Raw genomic sequence first — 20762 nt, 5'->3', positions numbered from 1 at the left:
TAAATTGATAGTTTATCTGAAATGCATTGACCAGGTTAGTGGATTTGACGTGGGAGGATATGTAGTAGGTGTAGAGTGGATGATTTCAAAGCTCTGTTTTTTTCCAGCTGGTTTGTGACAAAGAACGGTTCATAACCACTTCAATTAAGGGCTCAACAACTCCACTTTTATTGGGTTCTAAATGTTTGGTTAAACTGATCACATGGTCAGCTGCCAAAGGTAGCTCGCTTGAATGAGAGCCTTTTTGGGCTTTTAACTGTCTTCTGAATGAAGTGATGATCATCAATCTTCAAGGTCACTACTTCATTGTTTCTCTAAAATGGGCTCTCTGCATGGCCTCCCTTCAAATGTCCGAACCACCGGTCAACTTCATCCATTTTAAAAATAATTAATTTTCGAAAGCATTTTTTTCTTTTAAATAAAATATCCCATTATTAAGCAACCGCGCATGCATCATTTGTGCGGAATTCAAACCTGTTCGACTATACACACTGTCTATGCATGCATTTTCAATCGTTTGTGACACAACTGATTTGCCTCTATACTAAGCTAAGTTACTCGGTTCGACCTTGCCTCTACTCAGGGCCAAGGTCTCTCATGTGAGACATTGCATCTCATTATGTCATTCCCAATTAACATTTTCCATATGTCTTGACGTCATCCCAATTCACGGGGTGTCATCAACCATTACAACTCACTCGGTCATGACAGAGAATGGGCCCATGTGTTCTTCATAATATAGAAACATCTTGAACATCCATCCATCCTAGTTCAATTGAGGCAATGACCCTCCCATGCTCATGCCTATCTTCTCTTCACTACCCACTTCTCTTGAATTGCATGGCTGGATGAGCACAACTTGAGGGTCGCCACTTTACTTGAGGGTCACAACCTACTCTCTTCATAGATCACCTACTAACTGCTATGTTGTGACAGAAGCTAGAGTTGAAAGCACACGAAGAGAAGGTGTTGTCTATCGTATTTAGACTTGAAACCTACTCTCTCTCTCTCGATCCATGCTCACGTGTTTTGGTGCATTTAATTGGTTGAAGTGTTTAGAGTTTGTATTTTCACAACCACTCCCCTCCTCCCTTGTAGGTTTCTACCCCACACTCAAAAACTAGCATCCAACCTCCCATTCCAAGATTCACTCTCTTCCTACCCTTATACTTAATAGTGCCTTTTAAAACCCTAACCCTAACCCTAACCCTAACCCTAAAATTAAAAACCCATAGCTCAAACAAACCACACATTAACACCTTTAAACGTTATCTACCAACAAGAAGAACCCACAGAAAATTTGCACACACAGTAAAAGAATTAAATAAATAAATAAAGCTACTTAATTTAATTATATAATATTATACAGTGATGGGGATTGTGTGAATGATGAAAGAAAAGCTCATGAATTTTTAAAATATAAGAAGACGGAAAAAAAATTATTTATTTTTACTCTTCTTTGAGGATGTGTAAGGAGGAGGAGGAGGAGGAGGGTACGATCATATCTTGCAGAAGCCCATGGTCTTTGAAGGAAGCAGAACTAGGAGAGGATCCACCAATACGGCGCCGTTCTTGTCCGAAACAATGGAACATCGGTTCGAATCCTCCGCACCTGACAACCTCCATTGGCGGCGGCGGTGGCGGAGTGTAGGTGTAGGTGTATTGTTGGTGTTGGAAAAGAAGGGACGGTGGATGGAGGGCGGCGGAGGTGGAAATTGATGGTGAGAGGGATCCACGTGGCAAGATGGGGCTTTGATGATTGTGTTGACCTTCGTAAGTGGTGACGACGACGGAAGGGTCGTGGGAGGATCGTTCGACTCGCTTTTTGACGCCGCAGCCGGCGGTGGTGCAGCGGTAATAGCTTCTTGGGTAGGGGCTGTTTTTAACGGCTTTCTGACCGTACTTCCGCCACCTGTAACCGTCGTCGAGATGATCCATTTCGGTCTTGGTCATGAACGCAAATCTGGGTTGTGTAGCCCTTTTTATGTTCTTGTTTTTGGGCTTCAACCTAACCACCAAATATCACAAAATCAACAAAAATTAACAACTCGACCCTACTACTCTATTGTCCACTTTGAGCTTTCTCAAAAGGCTTCATATGAAGATAATATTTCTTGTTTATAAACAAATTCAGGTGAAACTTTTATCCAATAAAATTAGGAAGGCTTACTTGTGTTTGTTGAAAGGATCCAGGTCGCCGGTGTCGGAGGAGGAATTAGGAGTTGAAGGAATATTAAGAAGGCGGTCGGAGGAGGAGGAGGAGGAGGGCGGCGGAGGCGGAGGGGTGGTAGCTGCAGAGAAGAGATCAAATAAGTCGAACAAGGTGGAGGGCTTAAAGGAAGACGAGTCCATTGGGAACTCCAACATGCAACTAGGAATCTCATCTTTCATAATATACATATATATATATATATATCATTAGTGATTTGGTCGAAGCAAATGAGTCAACTAAACAAGCAGCTGGGTAGCTGCTAAGGGACACCCATTGTCGGCATCCACAACATGTTGCTTGCCCTCCAAGCCTCTAAATCTCGCAGATTCTCGATCCAATTAGTCAGTAGCTAAGTTTATAAATAGCTCATCGTTATCTAGTCACATCTAACTTTTTCGTTATAACAAGTCTAACCTTTTGCATTGTTTAAAGTTATGAAATGTACTAATTTAACTTAGTATATGGTTTAATACAAAAGAGAAAGGAATATGGTTTGCTTCAATATATTTTACTATTACAAGATCTGAAACTATAGCATAAATATATATAAGCTGTATTACAAGACGTTGAACGAATCACTTTTCATTTTTATGTGTGTGGATGCTTTCAAATGATATGCAGATTGAATTCAACCATGTATTGGGAGGGATTAATAGTTCTATTTCTCTTTTATAAATAAAAAAATGTTTTAAATGCATGCCTTTCACCGTTTACCGGGACGGGAGGTTTCAAAATTCATGAAAATTGTGATAAACTTGGTATTAATTATAAGTATTTATTTTGTTTTAAATAAATAAAAATATCTTCCTACTTATCTCTCCTATACATATATATATATGCCCAATCAACCTTCAATCCTTTTTTATTTATCCTTTGACCAATAAAAGTGTATAAAAAGCGTTACACTTTCCCAAAAGAAAATGATTCGGTTTAAGATTTTAGTACTTAGGTTATTAATATTTTAATATGTTTATTTATTTATTTATTTATTTATACTTTTATTATTCCATTCCCTTTCTCTCCCATCACTTTTTTTTTTAAAATCTTTTTCTGACGTATTTAAAAAGTTATTTTAATTATTTTTCCCACTACTAAAATTGGTGTGAGTGAACTATTTCATGCTTTTTTGAAGTTTAAAGAATATAAGAGAATACTTTTTTTATAAAAAAAAAAAAAAAAAAAAAAAATCCCATACCCTTCACTTAAGAAAATAATGTTTTTATTTTTTAAATAAAATAGTTGGGTTCAAAGTTGAAAATATTTTCTTAAATTTAATTTTTTTTAATAACAAAGTGCATATAACTTTGGCATTTATTTAGGTGGGGAGCCTATAATGGGTTCATTTAATATATGTTTAATTGTGCCAAAAATACATCCTACTTCCTAGACCTTACCAAATATTTAAATGTAAAAATAAAATGAAAGAGTTGTTTGAAATAGACATTAAAGAAATGGGGACCACGCTTGTACAAGCGATGCTCCAATAGGTCGGTTCCTAAAACCTTTGACACACCCACTAGGCATCCAAAGGATCCTTCTTTTGGCTTCCCATTTGGTTTTTGGATAAGATTTTGAGATGGGTTCGATTTCATTTGGTTGGTTTCTCTCGGTCTCATGATTTTAAAATACTTCGGCTAAGTAGAGATTAGTTTCGTTCCTCTCTCTCTAATTGATATGTTCCTTCTATCACTGTTATATATAGTTACTCGTGGAAAGCGATCACCACCATCTTTTATCAAATGCCATCAAAGAAGATATGCACACAAGAGCGAAAGCTCATTCAATTTGGTTGCACTTAAGCTAGCAATCTCATATGGAAAAAAAATTATGCAAATCTTATTTAGCAATTCCGTTTGGTTCGACTCGTCCACTAATTTGTTTCACTTAGCTTAGTGTTTTGGTATAGTCTTCTTTTGGTACAATTTCTAAGGCTAATTAGGGTGTTTTGGTTAGAGATTGGCAATTGACTTATAACTTAAATAGAATTTAGAAGGTAGATGAGAATGAAACATTTTTATAAGGGTCTAAAAACCTCTTTCTACCGTATGCAATTTAAAATCATGAGATTAGCTACAATGCGTAACGGGCCAAATGACATTGGATTGTTACAAATGATATTAGAGTCAACGAGAACGTTAGGTCACCAACGAGATGGCTGTGAGATCCCAAATTAAGTGGAGAAAGGAACGAAACATTTTTTTTCATAAGGGAGTAGAAACATTTTCTTAGTAGATGCATTTTTTTTTTTTTTTTTTGCTAGCGGTGGACGACGGGCTTGAGCGGTTATCTTTGCATCAATAAGATATGATTTGAAAGATTTCTTTTCAAAAGCTTTTTGTGTTAAAAAATAATCATGCACATTTTCTTCATTAGCATGATTGTTTTAACCACGTGCTTGTAATGAGACCATTTAATATTTCTTTTTAAAACAGGATAGTTACCAAATTATTACCTAACATATTTCAAATACTTTGTGGACATTATAATTAGTTTTCTCCTTTTATTTTAATTGCAATTGATTTTTTTTAATAAAACCTCATTTTATAATATCATTACTTTAGAACATATATTCATTCTTCCCAAACTATAAGTTAACTGATCTTTTTTCTTTTTTTAATTATGAAACCTATAATTTAACTAACACAAAAGACATAAATGCTTTACAAAGTTATTAGTTCGTTTTGGTCACTTCAAAGTTTTAAACTCATTTACATTCATTATTATTTCTTTATTTATTTATTTTCAGAACTCCGCAGCAGTGGAACCGTAGAGAACTAAAGAAAACCGGGAATGACTAACCGCTTCGGCCACCACCTCCGGGTAGTCGGAAGAAACTCCGGCGGCGTCGTCTGAAGCAACATTGTTGAAAAAACGGCACATTGTTGGGGAGTTGAAGCTGAAGAACTGCTAGAGCATTACATTTATTGTTTCGAGCGTTCCTCTTTCTTTCTTTGATTCATCTCTAACTCTCTTGCCTACATATGCTTCCAATGGAGCACTTCTCTTCACTCATCTTCTTACGTTTTTATCTTTCTATTCCATTTTCCTCCGATTGTTCTTGCAGGTGCCAAACCGTTGGCAATCCTTCTTGTTGTATTGTAAATTTCACTTCTGATCGACTTCTTCCATTTCGAATTTTGTCGGTAATTCGTAGCAATGATCTTATTAGGTCCTGTGACGCACGGTCAGGTTTGTACTCCGATCACTTTCGAACTATTTCAATTCGTTTGATTATCAGTGAAAGAAGCTAATTCTGTTGTGAACTTCTTTAACATTGTGGTTTTTCATATGATTTCGTTCGCATGCTCCATTATTAGGTCACGAATTTATGTTCCTTTTGTCGCTTGATTGCCACAGGGTTCGTTTCTAATCGGATTTATAACCACATTCGTAGCCTGGATTTATTCAGAGTACTTAGTATTTAAAAAGAAGTCGATCTCTTCCAAAGTGTAAGTTGATCTTAGCTGAAAAGTTTCTCATTCTTAAAAATCTTGCATACTGAAGCTGGATACATTTTTAGAAGAGACTCTGATGTTGGCTTGGCTGAGGTGGAAAGTCTTAGTGTAAAGGAAGATGATAGAGCTGTTTTATTAGATGGTGGAGCTATCAAGCCTAGTCCTTATGGAGCTCAAATTCCACCTTCTTTCTCTAATCTTCTCAGGTTTATCAAAGAAACCATGGATTTTTCTTCCAATGTCAACTGCTGATGCTTTAGGTTTACTAATTTTGTTTATTGCCTGCTAGGTTCATTATGCTGGAAGAGTCATTCTTGATAGAAAATCGAATGCTACTCAGAGCAGCGTACGTAAACGATTGCATACAATTTAAGCTAAATATTTATGTGCATGATGAATTTGATCTCTTGTTTATGAATATAACTCTCTCTTTCTTTCTTTCTTTCTTTCTTTCTTTCTTACAGATGTGAATTTGGTTTTCTTTTAGCATATTTCTACATTTGTGACCGTACCGATATATTTGAATCCTCAAAGAAGGTGTCTTAGATCATTCAGTAATTTAACTTGTTTTTATGGCGAGACATGTTTGTACTGAACATATTTGTTTACATGGTCAATTTTTGCAGAGTTACAATCGAGATCTTTTCTTCTTCCTTTTATTCCATCTCATCATGGTGTCAGCTATAACTTCATTCAAGATACATCTCGATAAATCGCCATTTTCAGTGAAACCCATACTGTTCTTGAATAGGCATCAAACTGAGGAGTGGAAAGGATGGATGCAGGTAAGTTCACTCCTTCACATAATTATCATCGTTTTTTAAATGGGTTGAAAGCTTTTAAGAATAGTTACAGTTTTTCTTTGTTCTTGTATAGGCGATTTTTTTGATGTACCATTAGTTCGCTGCAAGAGAAATTTACAATGTTGGTCGTGTATGTGTTGCTGCATATGTGTGGATGACTGGATTTGGGAATTTTTCGTATTACTATGTTCGCAAAGACTTTAGCTTTTCCAGATTTGCTCAGGTATACGCCTGCCCTCCTATGATTCTTCAATATCTTGCTTTTATGTTTCAAGAGAGGAGTTATTATGTGTGCCACTTTTTACATTTTGTGCTGAGCAGATGATGTGGCGGCTTAATTTCTTGGTGTTTGGTTGCTGCATTGTCCTTGACAACAGTTACATGCTATACTATATCTGCCCCTTGCACACTTTTTTCTCTCTTACGGTGTACGGCTTTGTTGGTATTCTGAAAAAGTACAATGAGATTAGATCCGTCATTGCTGTGAAATTCTTGGCTTGCTTCTTGATCGTTATCATAGTATGGGAAATACCCGGAGTGTTTGATGTGCTTTGGGAACCATTTACCTTCATTTTAGGTACCCTCTGGATCCATTTTATCTTTGGGAGGACAGAGGAGTTTTGGCAACCAACCTAAAGATTCAAATTATTGCAGGATATAAGGATCCAAATCGATTGGCAGAACAGTTGCCTCCTCTGTATGAGTGGCACTTCCGCACAGGGCTTGATCGCTATATTTGGATATTAGGCATGCTGTATGCTTTCTATTATCCAACTGTAAGTTTGCAATCGCTATCATAACTGGATTTTCCCTATAAGAAATTCTTTATAATGAAAAGGATGATTTTGATAGGCTGAGGAATGGATTGAAAAGTTAGACGAAGCCAAACTGAAGCGCAGGATATTGATCAAAACGACAATTGTTGTGACATCCTCAATGGTAGAATGTTTTTTTAGTTGGATAATTAGCGTATTCGTTTCTTGGTGTTGTCCTCCTCTTGTTGAAGCAGAGTTATTTGACCTTTCAGGCTGCATATCTGTGGTATGAGTACATATTCAAATTGGACAGTATTACTTACAACAAATACCATCCTTACACTTCCTGGATTCCCATTACGTATGTGAACCTTTTCTTTATATATTGGAGCCTGAAGTACAAAAACTGTGTTAATTATTATTTATTAACTGTGTTAATTATTATTTATTATTGTCTTGTTCATGTGGCGCAGGGCCTATATATGTATACGAAATGTTACCCAGAGTACCCGTCGAGCACTCTCTTAGCCAAGGGGAGGTTCCTAAAGAACTTCCTTAGCCAAGGGGAGGAGCTATATGTAATTAGGGTCTTTGTTGGCCGTTGTTCCGGTCGAGCACTCTCTTTTCTTTGTCAAATTCCGTCTTACCAAAGAAGACTTCTGCCCAACCCGCGAAGGCTTGTGAAGTTGGACCAGGTACGAAGAATGAATCTATCTCTGTGTACGGAAGTTGCTGGCCGCTCAACTGTTCGAGCGTTTTCCTTTCTCCTATTATTAGAGTGGGGTGGTTGGTTCCGATTCGAGAAGGGTAGAATACCTGGTCGAAGGTCCAGTACAGTAGGTAGCCGGCGTTTTCGTTTTGGCTCCCGAGCGAGAACGAGAAATAGGCGATGCACCATCCTTGCTGCTACGTACGTTGACCTTGACTTGACAGATTCATCCAATGGAACCCACACTAAAAGGAGGACCACAAGCTCGGGGCTCGACGAAAGGGCAAGTATCAGCATGTTGAAACTGATTGGGGTTAGCAGTGAAAGAAAGAGCCCGGCATTCATTTCTTCATTCATATGAATAGCTTAGTCTACTAAAATCAAAGGGGGACCAGCCTCATCGTGGTAATTAGAGGACATCTTTGATCGTTCACCTCTAATGTGACACGTTCCCTCCCAGTTATATGATCAACGGGATCAGTCGTCCAGCGGGGCTCTTTTTCTTCCGGGGAGGCAAAGTAGTCCCCTCTACTGATCGAACCCCCTTTCTCTAAGAGGTCTTCGTAAACATGTTAAAGGGCTCCTGTCTTCGGCGGGTCACCTTTCCAAGACTGAGAAGAACATCTGGGCAAGGGAAAGCGCAGTGCGCCTGGTGCAAATGGCTTGATTTTTTCATGATATACCAATCAGAATGGAGGGCCCTCGTACATGATTGATATAATCACTACTACGTGGTGGGGGTCGCTTGATGCGAGAGAGGCATGAGTTTCGATCTTGTGGTGTATTCGTTTGCAGTGAGTAGGGCCTCTTTCTTGTTGATCAGTTCGCCTCCGCTCGAGGGAAAGGTCTCCATTCCTACGGCGGTTTTGTCAACGAACGCGTCTCGGGCCGGGAACTTGATCCCCCAAAAAGGAAGGGGTCTCTTTCCTCGCCCGATGATAGAGGGCCAATTCTCGTTGCACAAGACGGTGCCCTCTCACTTCGAGTGCCTTCCTTCGTAGTCAAATCTAATGATACGCTTTGGCGATGTTACCTACCAAATCAAAGGCCTGCTAGGTGATCGAAATCGCTCAGGTCAGTGAGGACTAACTCACCTACTCCAACTCTCTCGTTTTTATCTCGATAAGAGTTTCTTCTATTTCATTCAAAAGGCGACCCGCCGCGCTATAAGATGAGATACTGCTGTTGTACTACTTGACTGGTAATAAAAAGCTTACGTAAAAACGGGAAGACTCTTCTACAGTAACCCTCTCCTATGCTACTGGTGGACTCTTGCACAGAAAGGCCGACAGAAAGAAGCAACCTTTCTTAGCGCGCTTTTCAAGTGCTTAGCTTTTGCTAGCGGCGCAAGGCCATAAAGTCAGTTCAGTTGGAAGCCTAAGCCAAGAAGGTACGAACGAAGTGACGGGCCCTTTTAGAGTTTGAGAGATAGGGTAGGGGGGCGGCTTGATTGTGATAGTAATTTCGAACATCTCTCCCCTTTTCTCTTAGCGTGCACTGTTTGCTTGCATGCCGCTTTAGGCACATCTCTCTTTCTTAGTTTCACGCTGCTAACCTAAGTCAGTCTTTTAGTAAGCGTATAGTTGCAGCTATTTAGTGTAGAATCAATTCTTTAGTGGACGCACCGAAAGGGCGGGATAAGACAAGGCGGTGGAGGTTGGTTGAAGATGATGTTACGCGGCGTTCAGAACCAGCCTTGAAGTGAATGAATTTGAAAGAACGAAGAAGTCAGGAAATGAGACGACTCTTTCTTGCACTATATCATAAACGGAACTTCCCCTCCACACCAATCATGAGTTTTTCTCCATTCCTCTCGTATATCGTCGTAACGCCCTTAATGCTAGGTTTTGAAAAAGACTTTTCATGCCATTCCCATTTAGGTCCGATTCGGATCCCTCCGTTGTTTCCTTTTCCTCCCGCACCCTTTCCTCGAAATGAGAAAGAAGATGGTACACTCGAATTGTATTATTTAAGTGCTTATTGCTTGCCAAAGATCCTACTTCTACAATTGGTAGGTCACCGGGTTATTCAAATCAGTTGTGTTTTCTCTGGTTTTCCCATGTTCAAACTTCCGTACCAATTCGGTCGATCCGGAATGGATCGGTTAAACATTCTATTAGGGAGCCTGGTCTTGACTCTGATGTGTGGTATTCATTCTCGTTCGGCTCTTGGAATCACATCCAGCCGTGGTTGGAACAGCTCGCAAAATCCAACCACTTCACCTACTTCATTGCCCCCAACCCTTTCTCGTACCTCTATTGAAACAGAATGGTTTCATGTTCCTTCATCGATTGGTTATTCCTCCCCGTTCGTCTCTCTTTTTCCAATTGCGGTCTCGATTAGTTTACAAGATTGAATGGCTAATTTGCCTCCGGACCCTAGATTCGATTGTTTTACAAGAATGTTGAGCGGGGTATGTAAGCTGTGTATCTGGGAGGAAGTGCAAATCTGGGCTTTCGCTTTTTTGCACCCTGTTTTGGTCTTGCAGCTATTGAAATGAAATAATAATCTCTTTCCCACCGAATAAAGATTGAATATATGTCCAATCTCTAGTGGTGGTGAAACCAACCAAGATGTATGTCGTCCGACCCGACCTCAGACTCTTTCTTCCCGACCTATTTGACCCTCTGCTGTTATTTAGGTGGTATCCCGAGATAGAATTCCTCCCGGGAATACACGAAAGAAAGATATGAACTGGGTAAATAGAAATGGAAAAGAGATGTTTCCAATTCATTCAAATCCGAAGCTTTTTCTACATCCATATGATCTACTAAAGTCGATCGGTATTGCCCATATAATGAAAGCAGATCTTGGTCTATAGAGTCCCAAGAAGGTAATAACTCCAACCTGTCCGATGCTTCTTCGGCCAAATACAATATACAAGTGGGACCTGCACTATGAGCAAGCTGTGCGTAAAACCGCTGATTTTTGCCGGTTTCGCAACAACTTGGTCGAAATGGGGTTCTACCGGGAAACCAGGGATTTTTGAGTTTGCGCCATTGGTTACTGGTCGAGCCACTGGAATGGAATGAGATCAGAATCTCTGGAGATCTTTCCTCTCCACTTACTCGTAACAGGCTTTCCCTCTGTAGAAGACGGATTCCGAATGGCATAATTGTCCGATTTCTTACTAGATCTTCAAAGAAGACTTCTCCTACTCCTCCTTCTCCTTTAGGATAGGATCGTCGTTGGTCCTTCTTTCACTAATGAGATCATTAGATCACCATTTGATAGTAGTTCGCGCGAACGCGCGAGGGACGAGACTTTCTATCGCTTGCTTTTCACTCTCAAGACAATGGTCTCTCTCTTCTATAAATAGAAAGCGAAGCAAAGCGCATGGCGCTGAAGTGAAGAAAGCTCAATAAAGACAGACGAACACGATGCAGGGCATAACATAAATGAGACCGCTGATCATTTCATAAACCATATATGCTTGACCTTGATCGATGCTTTTTGGGGGGTGACTCACCAACCGACCCAGCAGTGATCGATGACAGAATGGTACGAACAAATCCAATGACTTTGATTTGGGAGTTCTCCATTTTCTTGTCTCTTTACCCCTTTTGATATCCTTCTAAATGGAAAGGGGTGCACCTCCAGATGGGCAGGGACTTTGCTAAGCTGTTCGGCCACATTCTATTCCGATTGCCTTGAGAAAAGCATCCGTTTTGTCCTTCCCTTTTCCTTTCTCTCTTCTCCGTATCCTTTTTCTTAATTGCAAGGGACTTTATCCAGATTGTAGACAGAAGGTAGTTGGTAAGGGATAATGAGTGGTTGTGGTACAGGCAGGGTGAGGGGTTGAGTCGGGATTTGAATCAAAACTCTATAAAACGTCGAGAATCTAAGAGTTTTCCCTACCTGGGCGACAGTATAAAGAAGAGGGAATCCGAGAATATGCGAGACTGTAAAGAAAGGAGAGGGAATCCGACCCCGGCTTCGCCCGAAGCATGCGAAGGAACGAGCCTTGTCTACGAAGCAAGTTCAGTCAGCGCAGAAAGAGTCTGCGAGTGTGTAGTTGACTAGTAGTACCATTAGCCTAAACGCTCCGTATCCTTTGCGGCCGCCATTCTAATTCCTTCGCTATTGGAACTATGACTCCCGCTCCGTAAACTACGCTCGCTGCCTCCCGGGTCTCGTCTCAAGCTGTGGTATAGACGGAGTTTCCTGCCTCCCGTTACAAATCCAGACAAAGAAAGGGTAGCTAGTGCCCTTAATCGAATGACTTGAAACACTTCTCTGTAAGAAGCACTATTGGATTGGTTGCAACCACACCTACTCTTAGTCTAGTCTTGACCGACCTGGGCTTTTTAGGGATTCCCTGAAACCGGAGCATCTTGTATTTCATCAAAACTAGTTGGGCAACCCCAGAATCTCGAGCCACGTGGCGTTCCAACCCAGTTCCAACAATGAATGCAGCTTCTCCATCAACTGCAACAAAAGAATGGATTGATTAAGGTAAGGTGACAGAATGGTATCAGGAGACGAAGGAGCGAAGCAATGAATGAGACAGAGTTGCAGAGGTTCAGGAGTGAAAGAAGGTGAAGGAGAAGATCAAGAATGAATAAGAAGGAGTATTGTATTGATCTTTTACAGTTCAAGAATAAATAGTCAAAGGAGAAGAGAAAGAATGAATCTTTCGTGTTTACAATCTCGTAAATTCATTCAATCCGGTTCAGGAGTTCAGTCTCAGTCTCTCTCTTGCCTTTAATTTCACATTACCTCAGTCTAAAATAGCCCAAAAAATAGGGGAAAGCATCGATTTTCTAATAAATGGTCCTTACACGAAAAAGAGTGAACGAAGTAGGAGTCTTTGTCTTTCTTTCGTCTCCCTTTATTCTTTCACTGTAAACTCGTTCAATCTGGTTCCGGATTTCATTCATGTTTCGTCTTTCCTTCCCGGATTTCACTGTAAAGAAACGATCATTAATCTTTCGTCTTTCCTTCTTCAGTCTCATTCATCTTTCTTCTTCTTTTCTTACATACAGTTCAATCAGTCAAAGGTTTAAGGTTTCGTCTCATTCTTGTTTCGGCTTTGTTTACAGTTCTTCAAGTGATTGAGTTTACCTCGTTCAATCTGGTTCGGTCAGAAGGAGTTTACGGAATAGGTGAAAGAAGAAATAGGTGTAGGTCAGGTATAGGTGTAGGTCAGGTAATATCGGTTCCGGTTCAGGTTTTCGGTCTCTTTCCTTATTAATTAATTACCTCTAGCCAAAAATAGCCCAAAATCCCGGGAAAACGTAAATTGAATTTATTTCAGCAGCAGCTGTTAGTGAAAAAGCTCTGACGAAACTTGACAGTTATATGGAGCATCAACTAAATCATAAATGGTCTTTACAGGAGAAGGAGTCTTTGTCTTTGATTTCCTCTCCCTGATAGTTGGTTTCGTCTTTCCTTCCTGTAAACTCTCATTCTTCTTTCGGCTTTCCCTTCTTCGAATAACGAACTCGAACTGAAAGGTCAGGGAATAATAGAGTCAAAGGAGCTTGACCTGATTCTCAGCCAGCTTACTTACCCAGTTTAGTTCAACCCTCCCTCGTTCAATGACCTCAAAAATAGGGAATATCGTCAAAGAGTTCAATCTGTCTCATTCATCTTTCGTATTGATCTTTGACAGTTCAGGGAGAGTCTTTGAGTGTTTGAATCATCCTCCATCCAGTTTACCGAGTTCAAGAATCAATAGGTTCAGGGAGAGTACATTAGCAGCTTTCCCGAGTGTTTGAATAAATAGGAGAATTCTTGCTTGTTTCTTACAGTCGAGTAAAAGAAAGAAAGGATCAAGATCAGTTCCAGAATAAATAGGTTCAAGAAGGAGAGAGAGTCAAAGAGTGATAGTTTACGAGGTTCATGAGTAAGTAGCTCGAGCTCGAGGAGAAAGATCCGTTCAAGAATAACGAACAAAAGAAGAGAACGAATGAATTTCATATGCTTTACCAAGTGAAAGAATAGTATAGTTCAGGCGCCCGAGGTTCAGGAGTGAAAGAAGGCAAGGTAATGAAAAGCTGAATGAGTAAGTAGTGAGAGGAGAAGAGGATAGGTTCAGTCTCATTCATCTCTCTCTTTTCGAAAGGTTCCGGAGTTCACTCTGACGAATCTTGAGTTGAGTCTTGACTTAATAGTTAATTACCTATAGCCCAAAATAGCCAAAAAAATAGGGTAAAGCATCGATTTTATCCAAAAAAATAGACAGAAGATAGAAAAAATGAATTAATGGTCTTTACAGGAAAAAGAGTTCAATCAGTCCCATTTAGCCTATTTTGAACGAAAATACAGGGAAAATGGACGAAAATGGCCCTAAAAATAGACAGAGGATAGCATTTTATCCAAAAAAATAGACAGAAGATAGAGTTTTTTGATTAATGGTCTTTACACGAAAAAGAGGGAAATCTGGGAAAATGGACTCTTTTAGCCCCAAAAATAGGGGAAAATGGCCAAAAATACCTCAAATACCTCAAAAATCTCCCAAAAAATAGACAGAGGATAGAATTTGATAATTAATGGTCCGTCAGAGTTCAATCAGTCTTGAACAAGGGCCGGCTTCTTTCTTTCGGGCTGGCTTGCTCGGGCTCCCGCCCCTTCCCCTCGGCCGGCTGGCTGGCTGGATGAGAAGAACCTTCCCCTATTGATTCAAACACAGTAAAGGAGAATGAATCTTGTCTTGCTTGAGTCTCCCTTCAGTCTTGAACAAGGGCCGAAAGAACTCTTTGACCTCAAAAATCTCCCTAAAAATAGACAGAAGATAGAATTTGAGAATTCATGGTCTTTACAGGATCAGTCTAATTCATCTTGTCTTGTTGTCTTGCTTTCGTCTTTCAATTCTCTTTTCTTTCTTTTCTTTACTGTAAAGTTCAGGTCAGGTCATATCGGTTCCGGAGCAAACAGACCTACAGAAGGGAATGAGTGAGGTAATCCCACCCAGCAGCTTTACCCAGATCGAAACAGATTCCGAGCACGTCTGGTCAAAGTCTATCTTGTCTTTACCACGCCTTGGCTAACAATGAATTTGATTGAGTTTTTCTCATATCCGCGGGTTCTTCCATTTGCTTTCTCCCTCATTCATAGAGGAGTAAGGTGGTATACTCTATTTATCCGCTTATTGGAACTCCTTCTAATGTTTATCTGCTTATTGGAACTCCTTCTAATGACCTATGCATTCTGTTATCATTTCCAGTTGGACGAGATTAATCCAATTTAAGGAACTCTTTCCATTTTGTTTTAGGGCTTGGAGCAGATTCCTCTTTCTCTTTAATATTAGATGTCTTCCTTGGACTGAAAGAGTAGGAGGAGAAGATCCCCAAATAGGTGAGGTTTGGATTGCAGCTAGCTAGGGATTGGGGTAGGGGAGAAAGGCATCCAATGAAATTAATAAGACAATGGGACTTCGATTCTTTCTTGTCTATCGGATTCTGTTGAGAATCAGGGACAACCATCCGACCTTGCCTTGGTTTCTGCATCTGATCGATCGAATTTACCTGAAGACAGTGGGCTAGGGATAGGATTAATCCCGTAGCGTAACGGCTAACTACCTCTAGCCAACCCTCTTGCAAAAGATCTTTGATTAATTAACATCAAGTGTTGAGAACAAAGAAATTGTTGGAGTTGACTTTTCAAGCCAAGCCGCTTGCCCGACCGATCGGGAATAGAGTCAAGGACTTGCCCTTTCGGCCATAGACGGGAAGGGAGCGTGACAGCACATCAAAAAAGAAAGAGACTCCCACAAGCAAGCATCATCAATTTCTTCTTCTTTTGAGTCAGTCAGGTTTAAGGAAGTCAAGACGAAAGCAAGACAAGAGTCATTAGACTGATCCTCCTTAACTACTCAAATGAAACATTCTAGAGACTGTAAGATGACTTACAACTGAAAGTTCTTCGGATCGATAGATATATCGTACCACGTAATGGAGATCAGATCTTGGTCTGGATCCGGTGGTTCGCAGAATTCGGGACCTAACGATGGTTCTTCGGTTCGTCACATAAACGGGAGCAGACGATTCCCTCCTCTCTCCCTTTTCGGGGAATGGCTGCAATCACAAGCAAGTCATTGAATGAGTGGGGGGCTCCGAAAGCACATGCGGGATAAGCAGGTGTTTCAGGAGACGGTCTAAAAAAGGGTCCGGTCTAGAAAGAAAAGAGAACTCTCAACAAGCTGGAACTAATCAAGATCAATAGGAAGTCCCGGAATTTCTTGACAAAGTGAAAGTTCATGCCACGACGATCCATATGGAAGGGCAGTTTTGTTGATGCATTCTGGTTGCCTTCCTTCTTTCTTCTCGGTCCGCTTCTTTGGCTCCTGATCTTGAGCTCGCTTTTCTTGGCCTCAGGCTTGGCTTCTTCTTGGAGTCCTTGCCTTTTCGAGACTTTAGGCCCTTGCCCTTTCTTTCTTTGCCTGGTCTCGACTCCCCCTGGCTAAGTACTTTCATTCAATCTAGTAGGCTAGCTGCCTGTTCTGCCCCTCCCCTCAGTCTTGGCCATTTTGGCGTAGGTTGTAGCCTGTTTGCTTGAGGCTCATCAACATGTCGGACCACAACCGGAACCCTCCCCCTCCATTCTTCCTGAAACTCGTCCTCAAAATGGATCTAATTGCACTTCACGCTCCGCCTTCTTTACGTCTTTTGGTCCGCCTAACCAGCGCATCTTTCTCCGGAGAAGCAACCCGCTCGCTCGAAATCTGTCCCTTCTGTTTGTTGTGTAACAAGGCGTCCACACGATTACGAGTCTGCTCCCAGCCTCTTCGAGGACACTAGCCTACGGTTTTTTTCCCACTAGCCATGGCTTGGCCGAACCTTTGGCTCTGATACCCCTTGTCATGGCGCTAAGTCCTTCAAGCCCCCAAACCGGGGCACCCTGCTAACCTAACGGTCCGCTGTAGCAGAGTAAGCTTCAAAAGCCCTTTCGAGATTCTTAGTCAAGCCTCAACGCCCTGCAATCTTTCTAAAGCGCTAACGCCTTGACTTGAGATTTGGAAATGCAAATGAAAGAGTCAGGTGTATTCTCGTGGCTTTCGCGCTGCTCAATCCCTTGCTTTGTTCTCGAGTCAGGGGCCTTTGTTTCCGCCTTCATTTTGTCGTGCTGCTATGATGTAACGTGCAGTCGTCCCGAGGCAGCAGGATGTATGGTATAGGGCTCCCTCTTTTCTCTCCCAACAAGTCCTTGATAGATTTCGAGTCGGGAATAGAGCTGTGGCTTATTCGGCGCTATATCACAATTCATTCATTTTCGGAGCTGTTCACGAAAGGTGGCATGGGACATCTGTCGGCGGCGGGAGAGTCTGACATCCGAGCGAGAGGTCAGACCAATCCAATTCATCCTGGTCCGATCCGAACGGATCTTGTTGAATGAACTGATCCATTGTAGTATGCCCAATTAGTTCATTTTTGCCTACTTGGACCCGCCTTCCTTTGACGACTCCTGAGATATAGTGGAAACATTTTGTTATGGTGGAGAGTGGGGAGTGAAAAGACGAATGCAGCGGAGAACGACCGCATGAATTGGAATCCACAACGAGAAAGACAGACGACCGAGAAAGAAAGGCTCCACGTTCTCCAAGTGGTTGATCTTAGCGTGCTAGCCGCAGCTGAATTTCGGTATAGTGATAATGCTTTCTTTCTCTTTCTTAGCGCTCAGTCTCCAAGAAGGCCTTGTATAGTAAGGGGAACTCTGGGTATAGTATAGTAAAGGGAACTCTGGTTGCGCGGCTTTCTCTTATCTTATAGGGGTCTATTTTCTCTGACTTTACTCAGCTTGACCTACTTGACTCAGCGGTTAGAGTATCGCTTTCATACGGCGAGAGTCATTGGTTCAAATCCAATAGTAGGTAAAACCGGCCGAAACCCCAGCTTTTGCCAGCATGAGAGCAAGCACAGACTGGCAGCAAGGAAGGTGAATGACCAAAGCATCGGTTGCTTCCACTTGTGGCCTTCTTTTCTTCGACCGCCTTGACGCCTTAATATCAAGGAACCACCCCCCTCTCTTCTTCTCTTCATGTATGTGGGCTGCCCCGTCCCGAATAGACGAACAGGAACAAGCAAAGGCACGAGAGAGTGGATACTCAACTCACCTCTTCGACAATTAGGTGAAGACCAGGGGAGGGGGGCCGGAAACCCCAACGTTCAACCTTTCACCGCGCCACACGATTCTTTCGCCAAGCGCTCTCTCAGACGTTTCCACTCCTGCCCTCGTAAGCAAAGAGGTTTCATTCAAGATACCAGGCGACCAAATGAAAGTGAACAGCCCCGAACAAATCTTCGTTAGAGCGTACCCTTTGTTTCGACTCTTTCTCTCTTACAAAGGCAAAAGAATATCTGATTTTTCTTCTATGGACCCCTTGGACCTCCGACCAATTAGGTTATGATGCATGCGTGCACATTCACTTCTCAAAAGTGGGTTCCAAACCTGGGTGGCACTATGTAACTCAATCCATGAGAGGTCGTTGGGTAGCTTTTTTTGATTTCAGAATAGTCGAGGAGACTTTAAGGGGATTTTGTCGAGATAAGGACTTGCGTCGAGTAGTCGTAAGGTCTCAGACTCGCAGAAGACAAGTGAAAAGTATCTCGAGGTTTCGCCGCTTTGAAACATTTTCTAAATCTCGCTAAAATCGTGGTTTTTCTCTCAAAACTCGGGAGGTTCCGCCAGAAAGAGTTTGGGATTCAATCGTTTGGTCTTTTGAAGTTCCTTGAGAACCTGATTGAAGAAAACCCGCATTTTGTAATACACGTAGATCTGCAGATCCAGTCTTTGAAGTTATTCGTTTGTGTTTCGATTCCACAGTTCAGACGGAGGGAGACGTTGTTGAGTATGTGGCTTGACTTACTCCAAGGTGACTCAAGTCTTGATTGAGCAGTCATTTTTCGTAGTCACGGGTCCTGCTTTAGCACCATTTCCCATTAGAAACTGTAGAGGGCGGTTTGTGACCTTCCAATTTTCTAGGGGGTCGTGAGAGATAGCAAAAGGATGCATCCATTTCTAGGCTAATTGTCTTGTGGATGCTATCCATGAGGTAGTTAGACACGCCCCTTGGGGGATTGGGTCTTTTAAAAGGACTCCATCTGCAGGGCACAAACAAATTAAGGGAAAGCATGCTGTTTTTCTAAGGTTGGGTTTTGAGATGAGAGTAGGATACACACAAGAAATCCGTTGTCTAGAGAGAGTAGAGTGATCTCAAAGAGTTTTCTATTTTCATATTTGAAACACTTTAGATATTTCTATCAATATAGATACCGTTTTTCGAATCAAATCAAACTCTCTTTCTCATTTACTGCCACTCAACAACAGCAGGTCTCAGCTCTGCACATTCCTATCAATTTGTTCTTTCTTTCAGCTAAAGATGGTTATCATCTGGTATGAGAGTCCAGGTTATGCAGATATGGTAGCGATACAATCTTCTGGATCTATAGTTGCTGATATGATTACTGCATTAACGCATACGATTGTCAAGGATCGCAAAATGGAATGGAACCTCTAAATGTATATGTTTGGAAGATGAGAATGCAGTTGCTTCTCAAAGAACAGGATCCTTTTTTTTCATTCTTGAGAAAAGAGACGCAGATCTGGCGCTAATGGCTTCTTCAATCAAGTGAGTGATGTTGTTGTAGCCAAACAACAAAAGAAAGCATATGAACAGCATCGATAGTTGTAGACAAGAAACAAAAAGTTCTTCGAAGCTGTGCTAATGGTGGTCAAGGATAAGGTACTCGTTTCAGTGGGAGACATTAAGTCCGCATGAGAAAGATGGGAGACTCCCCTGTACCTCTTTAGGGGAATGTATGAGTCAGTGACAATGGTAAACATTTTCTTCGGCAACGGTTTTTTCCAAGCAAGATGCTTGAGGGGACGAGCGTGTATCAGCACTTAGACAAGATGAAGAAGATTCTCAAAGAATTTATAGGAGAGTCTTCCCTATACAAAAGAGTGATCAGTGACCGGGAAGTCCGCTTCAGTCATTTGAGTCTTTGACAACCACTCTCTCCTGTGAAACTCCTCCTTGTTCTATGATTGATCCTCCCATTTTCTTTAGGCTCCGGCTGAAAAGAGATTTGAACAGCAGTTTGAAAAGACTAATGCTGCGCAAAAGAATATGTTTCAAAACAAAGAATAAGCACTGAGAAGGACCTAAAAAACATAGATAGAGTGTTGATCCTGCAAGAAGAAAGGTCACTTGAGTTTTGAGTGCCGGGTAAAGGGAAACAAAAAGCCATGATGATCAGAAAAAGGTAGTCTTGGTCACTACGTTGGCCCTGTTTGCCAACATTTCCAGATAGTTGGTGGATCGGGTCCTCGCATCAGATTTTCTTCCGAAAGGCAGAATTTGGTACAGATATGATTGAAGAACTAGGTTCTGAATATATGGGCAATGGCACTTCGACTGTAATCAGAGGCCGAGGGAATGTGTAATTGCTGTTGGAAAACAGAAAGTCAGAAGACAAATGTTGATATTTTCTTTCTTTTTTGTATCTTCAAACTACTCTCGATGATCAGAGCCTTGACTTTGTTATTAGTAAAGCGCGGGAGCGTTCTAGCAGCTTGCTTCAAAAAGCTTGACTTGACTTTATTATTATTCAATCAAAGGGGAAAGGCTTTTTTATAGATGTTGAAGAGGTGAGGCAGGGGCTGCTTCTTAGCGCTCCAGGAAATGAGATTCCGACCAAGAACAAAAGCCCGAGGTAGAGTGTCGGTCGTCAGGGCAGCCTGCCTTTTTAAGAGTAGGGGCTGAATAGTTTCATTCTAAAGGAAAGCGAAGAATCCACCTTTAGTCAATAGGAGCTCTACTTCCCTCTTTGGGACCTCATCACTGAAATGAAAGCGCAAAGAAATTGCTTGATGAGTTGCCGGGCG

General features: G+C 41.4%; 2 protein-coding genes and 1 non-coding gene across 3 annotated transcripts in view; 2 read left to right on the top strand and 1 right to left on the bottom strand.

Moving 5' to 3' along the window:
* Positions 1 to 1340: 1340 nt before the first annotated feature.
* On the bottom strand, positions 1341 to 2609 carry LOC111494455 (probable WRKY transcription factor 48). Its single transcript, XM_023144402.1, has 2 exons — positions 2171 to 2609; positions 1341 to 2008 (listed from the first exon to the last, which is right to left on the bottom strand). Exons 1-2 carry the CDS (start codon positions 2398 to 2400, stop codon positions 1450 to 1452), a joined length of 789 nt encoding a protein of 262 aa, XP_023000170.1. The 5' UTR covers positions 2401 to 2609; the 3' UTR covers positions 1341 to 1449.
* Positions 2610 to 6336: 3727 nt separating this feature from the next.
* The window catches only part of LOC111494498 (protein REDUCED WALL ACETYLATION 2-like), a 36696-nt gene continuing 22270 nt past the window's right edge, over positions 6337 to 20762 (top strand). Inside the window, exons 1-7 of the mRNA XM_023144439.1 lie at positions 6337 to 6452; positions 6544 to 6693; positions 6792 to 7047; positions 7125 to 7246; positions 7323 to 7409; positions 7498 to 7586; positions 7699 to 7726. Of these exons, the coding sequence (XP_023000207.1) occupies positions 6625 to 6693; positions 6792 to 7047; positions 7125 to 7246; positions 7323 to 7409; positions 7498 to 7586; positions 7699 to 7726 (651 nt within the window). The 5' untranslated portion in view covers positions 6337 to 6452; positions 6544 to 6624. The remainder of the gene's footprint in view (positions 6453 to 6543; positions 6694 to 6791; positions 7048 to 7124; positions 7247 to 7322; positions 7410 to 7497; positions 7587 to 7698; positions 7727 to 20762) is intronic.
* On the top strand, positions 17676 to 17748 carry TRNAM-CAU. Its single transcript has one exon. It is a non-coding gene; the product is annotated as a tRNA-Met (tRNA).

This window comes from Cucurbita maxima, unplaced genomic scaffold (genome assembly GCF_002738345.1).
Source record: "Cucurbita maxima cultivar Rimu unplaced genomic scaffold, Cmax_1.0 Cma_Scf00020, whole genome shotgun sequence".
In the NCBI taxonomy this organism is placed as follows: Eukaryota; Viridiplantae; Streptophyta; class Magnoliopsida; order Cucurbitales; family Cucurbitaceae; genus Cucurbita; species Cucurbita maxima.
This window is presented reverse-complemented; position numbering and strand designations above follow the sequence as displayed.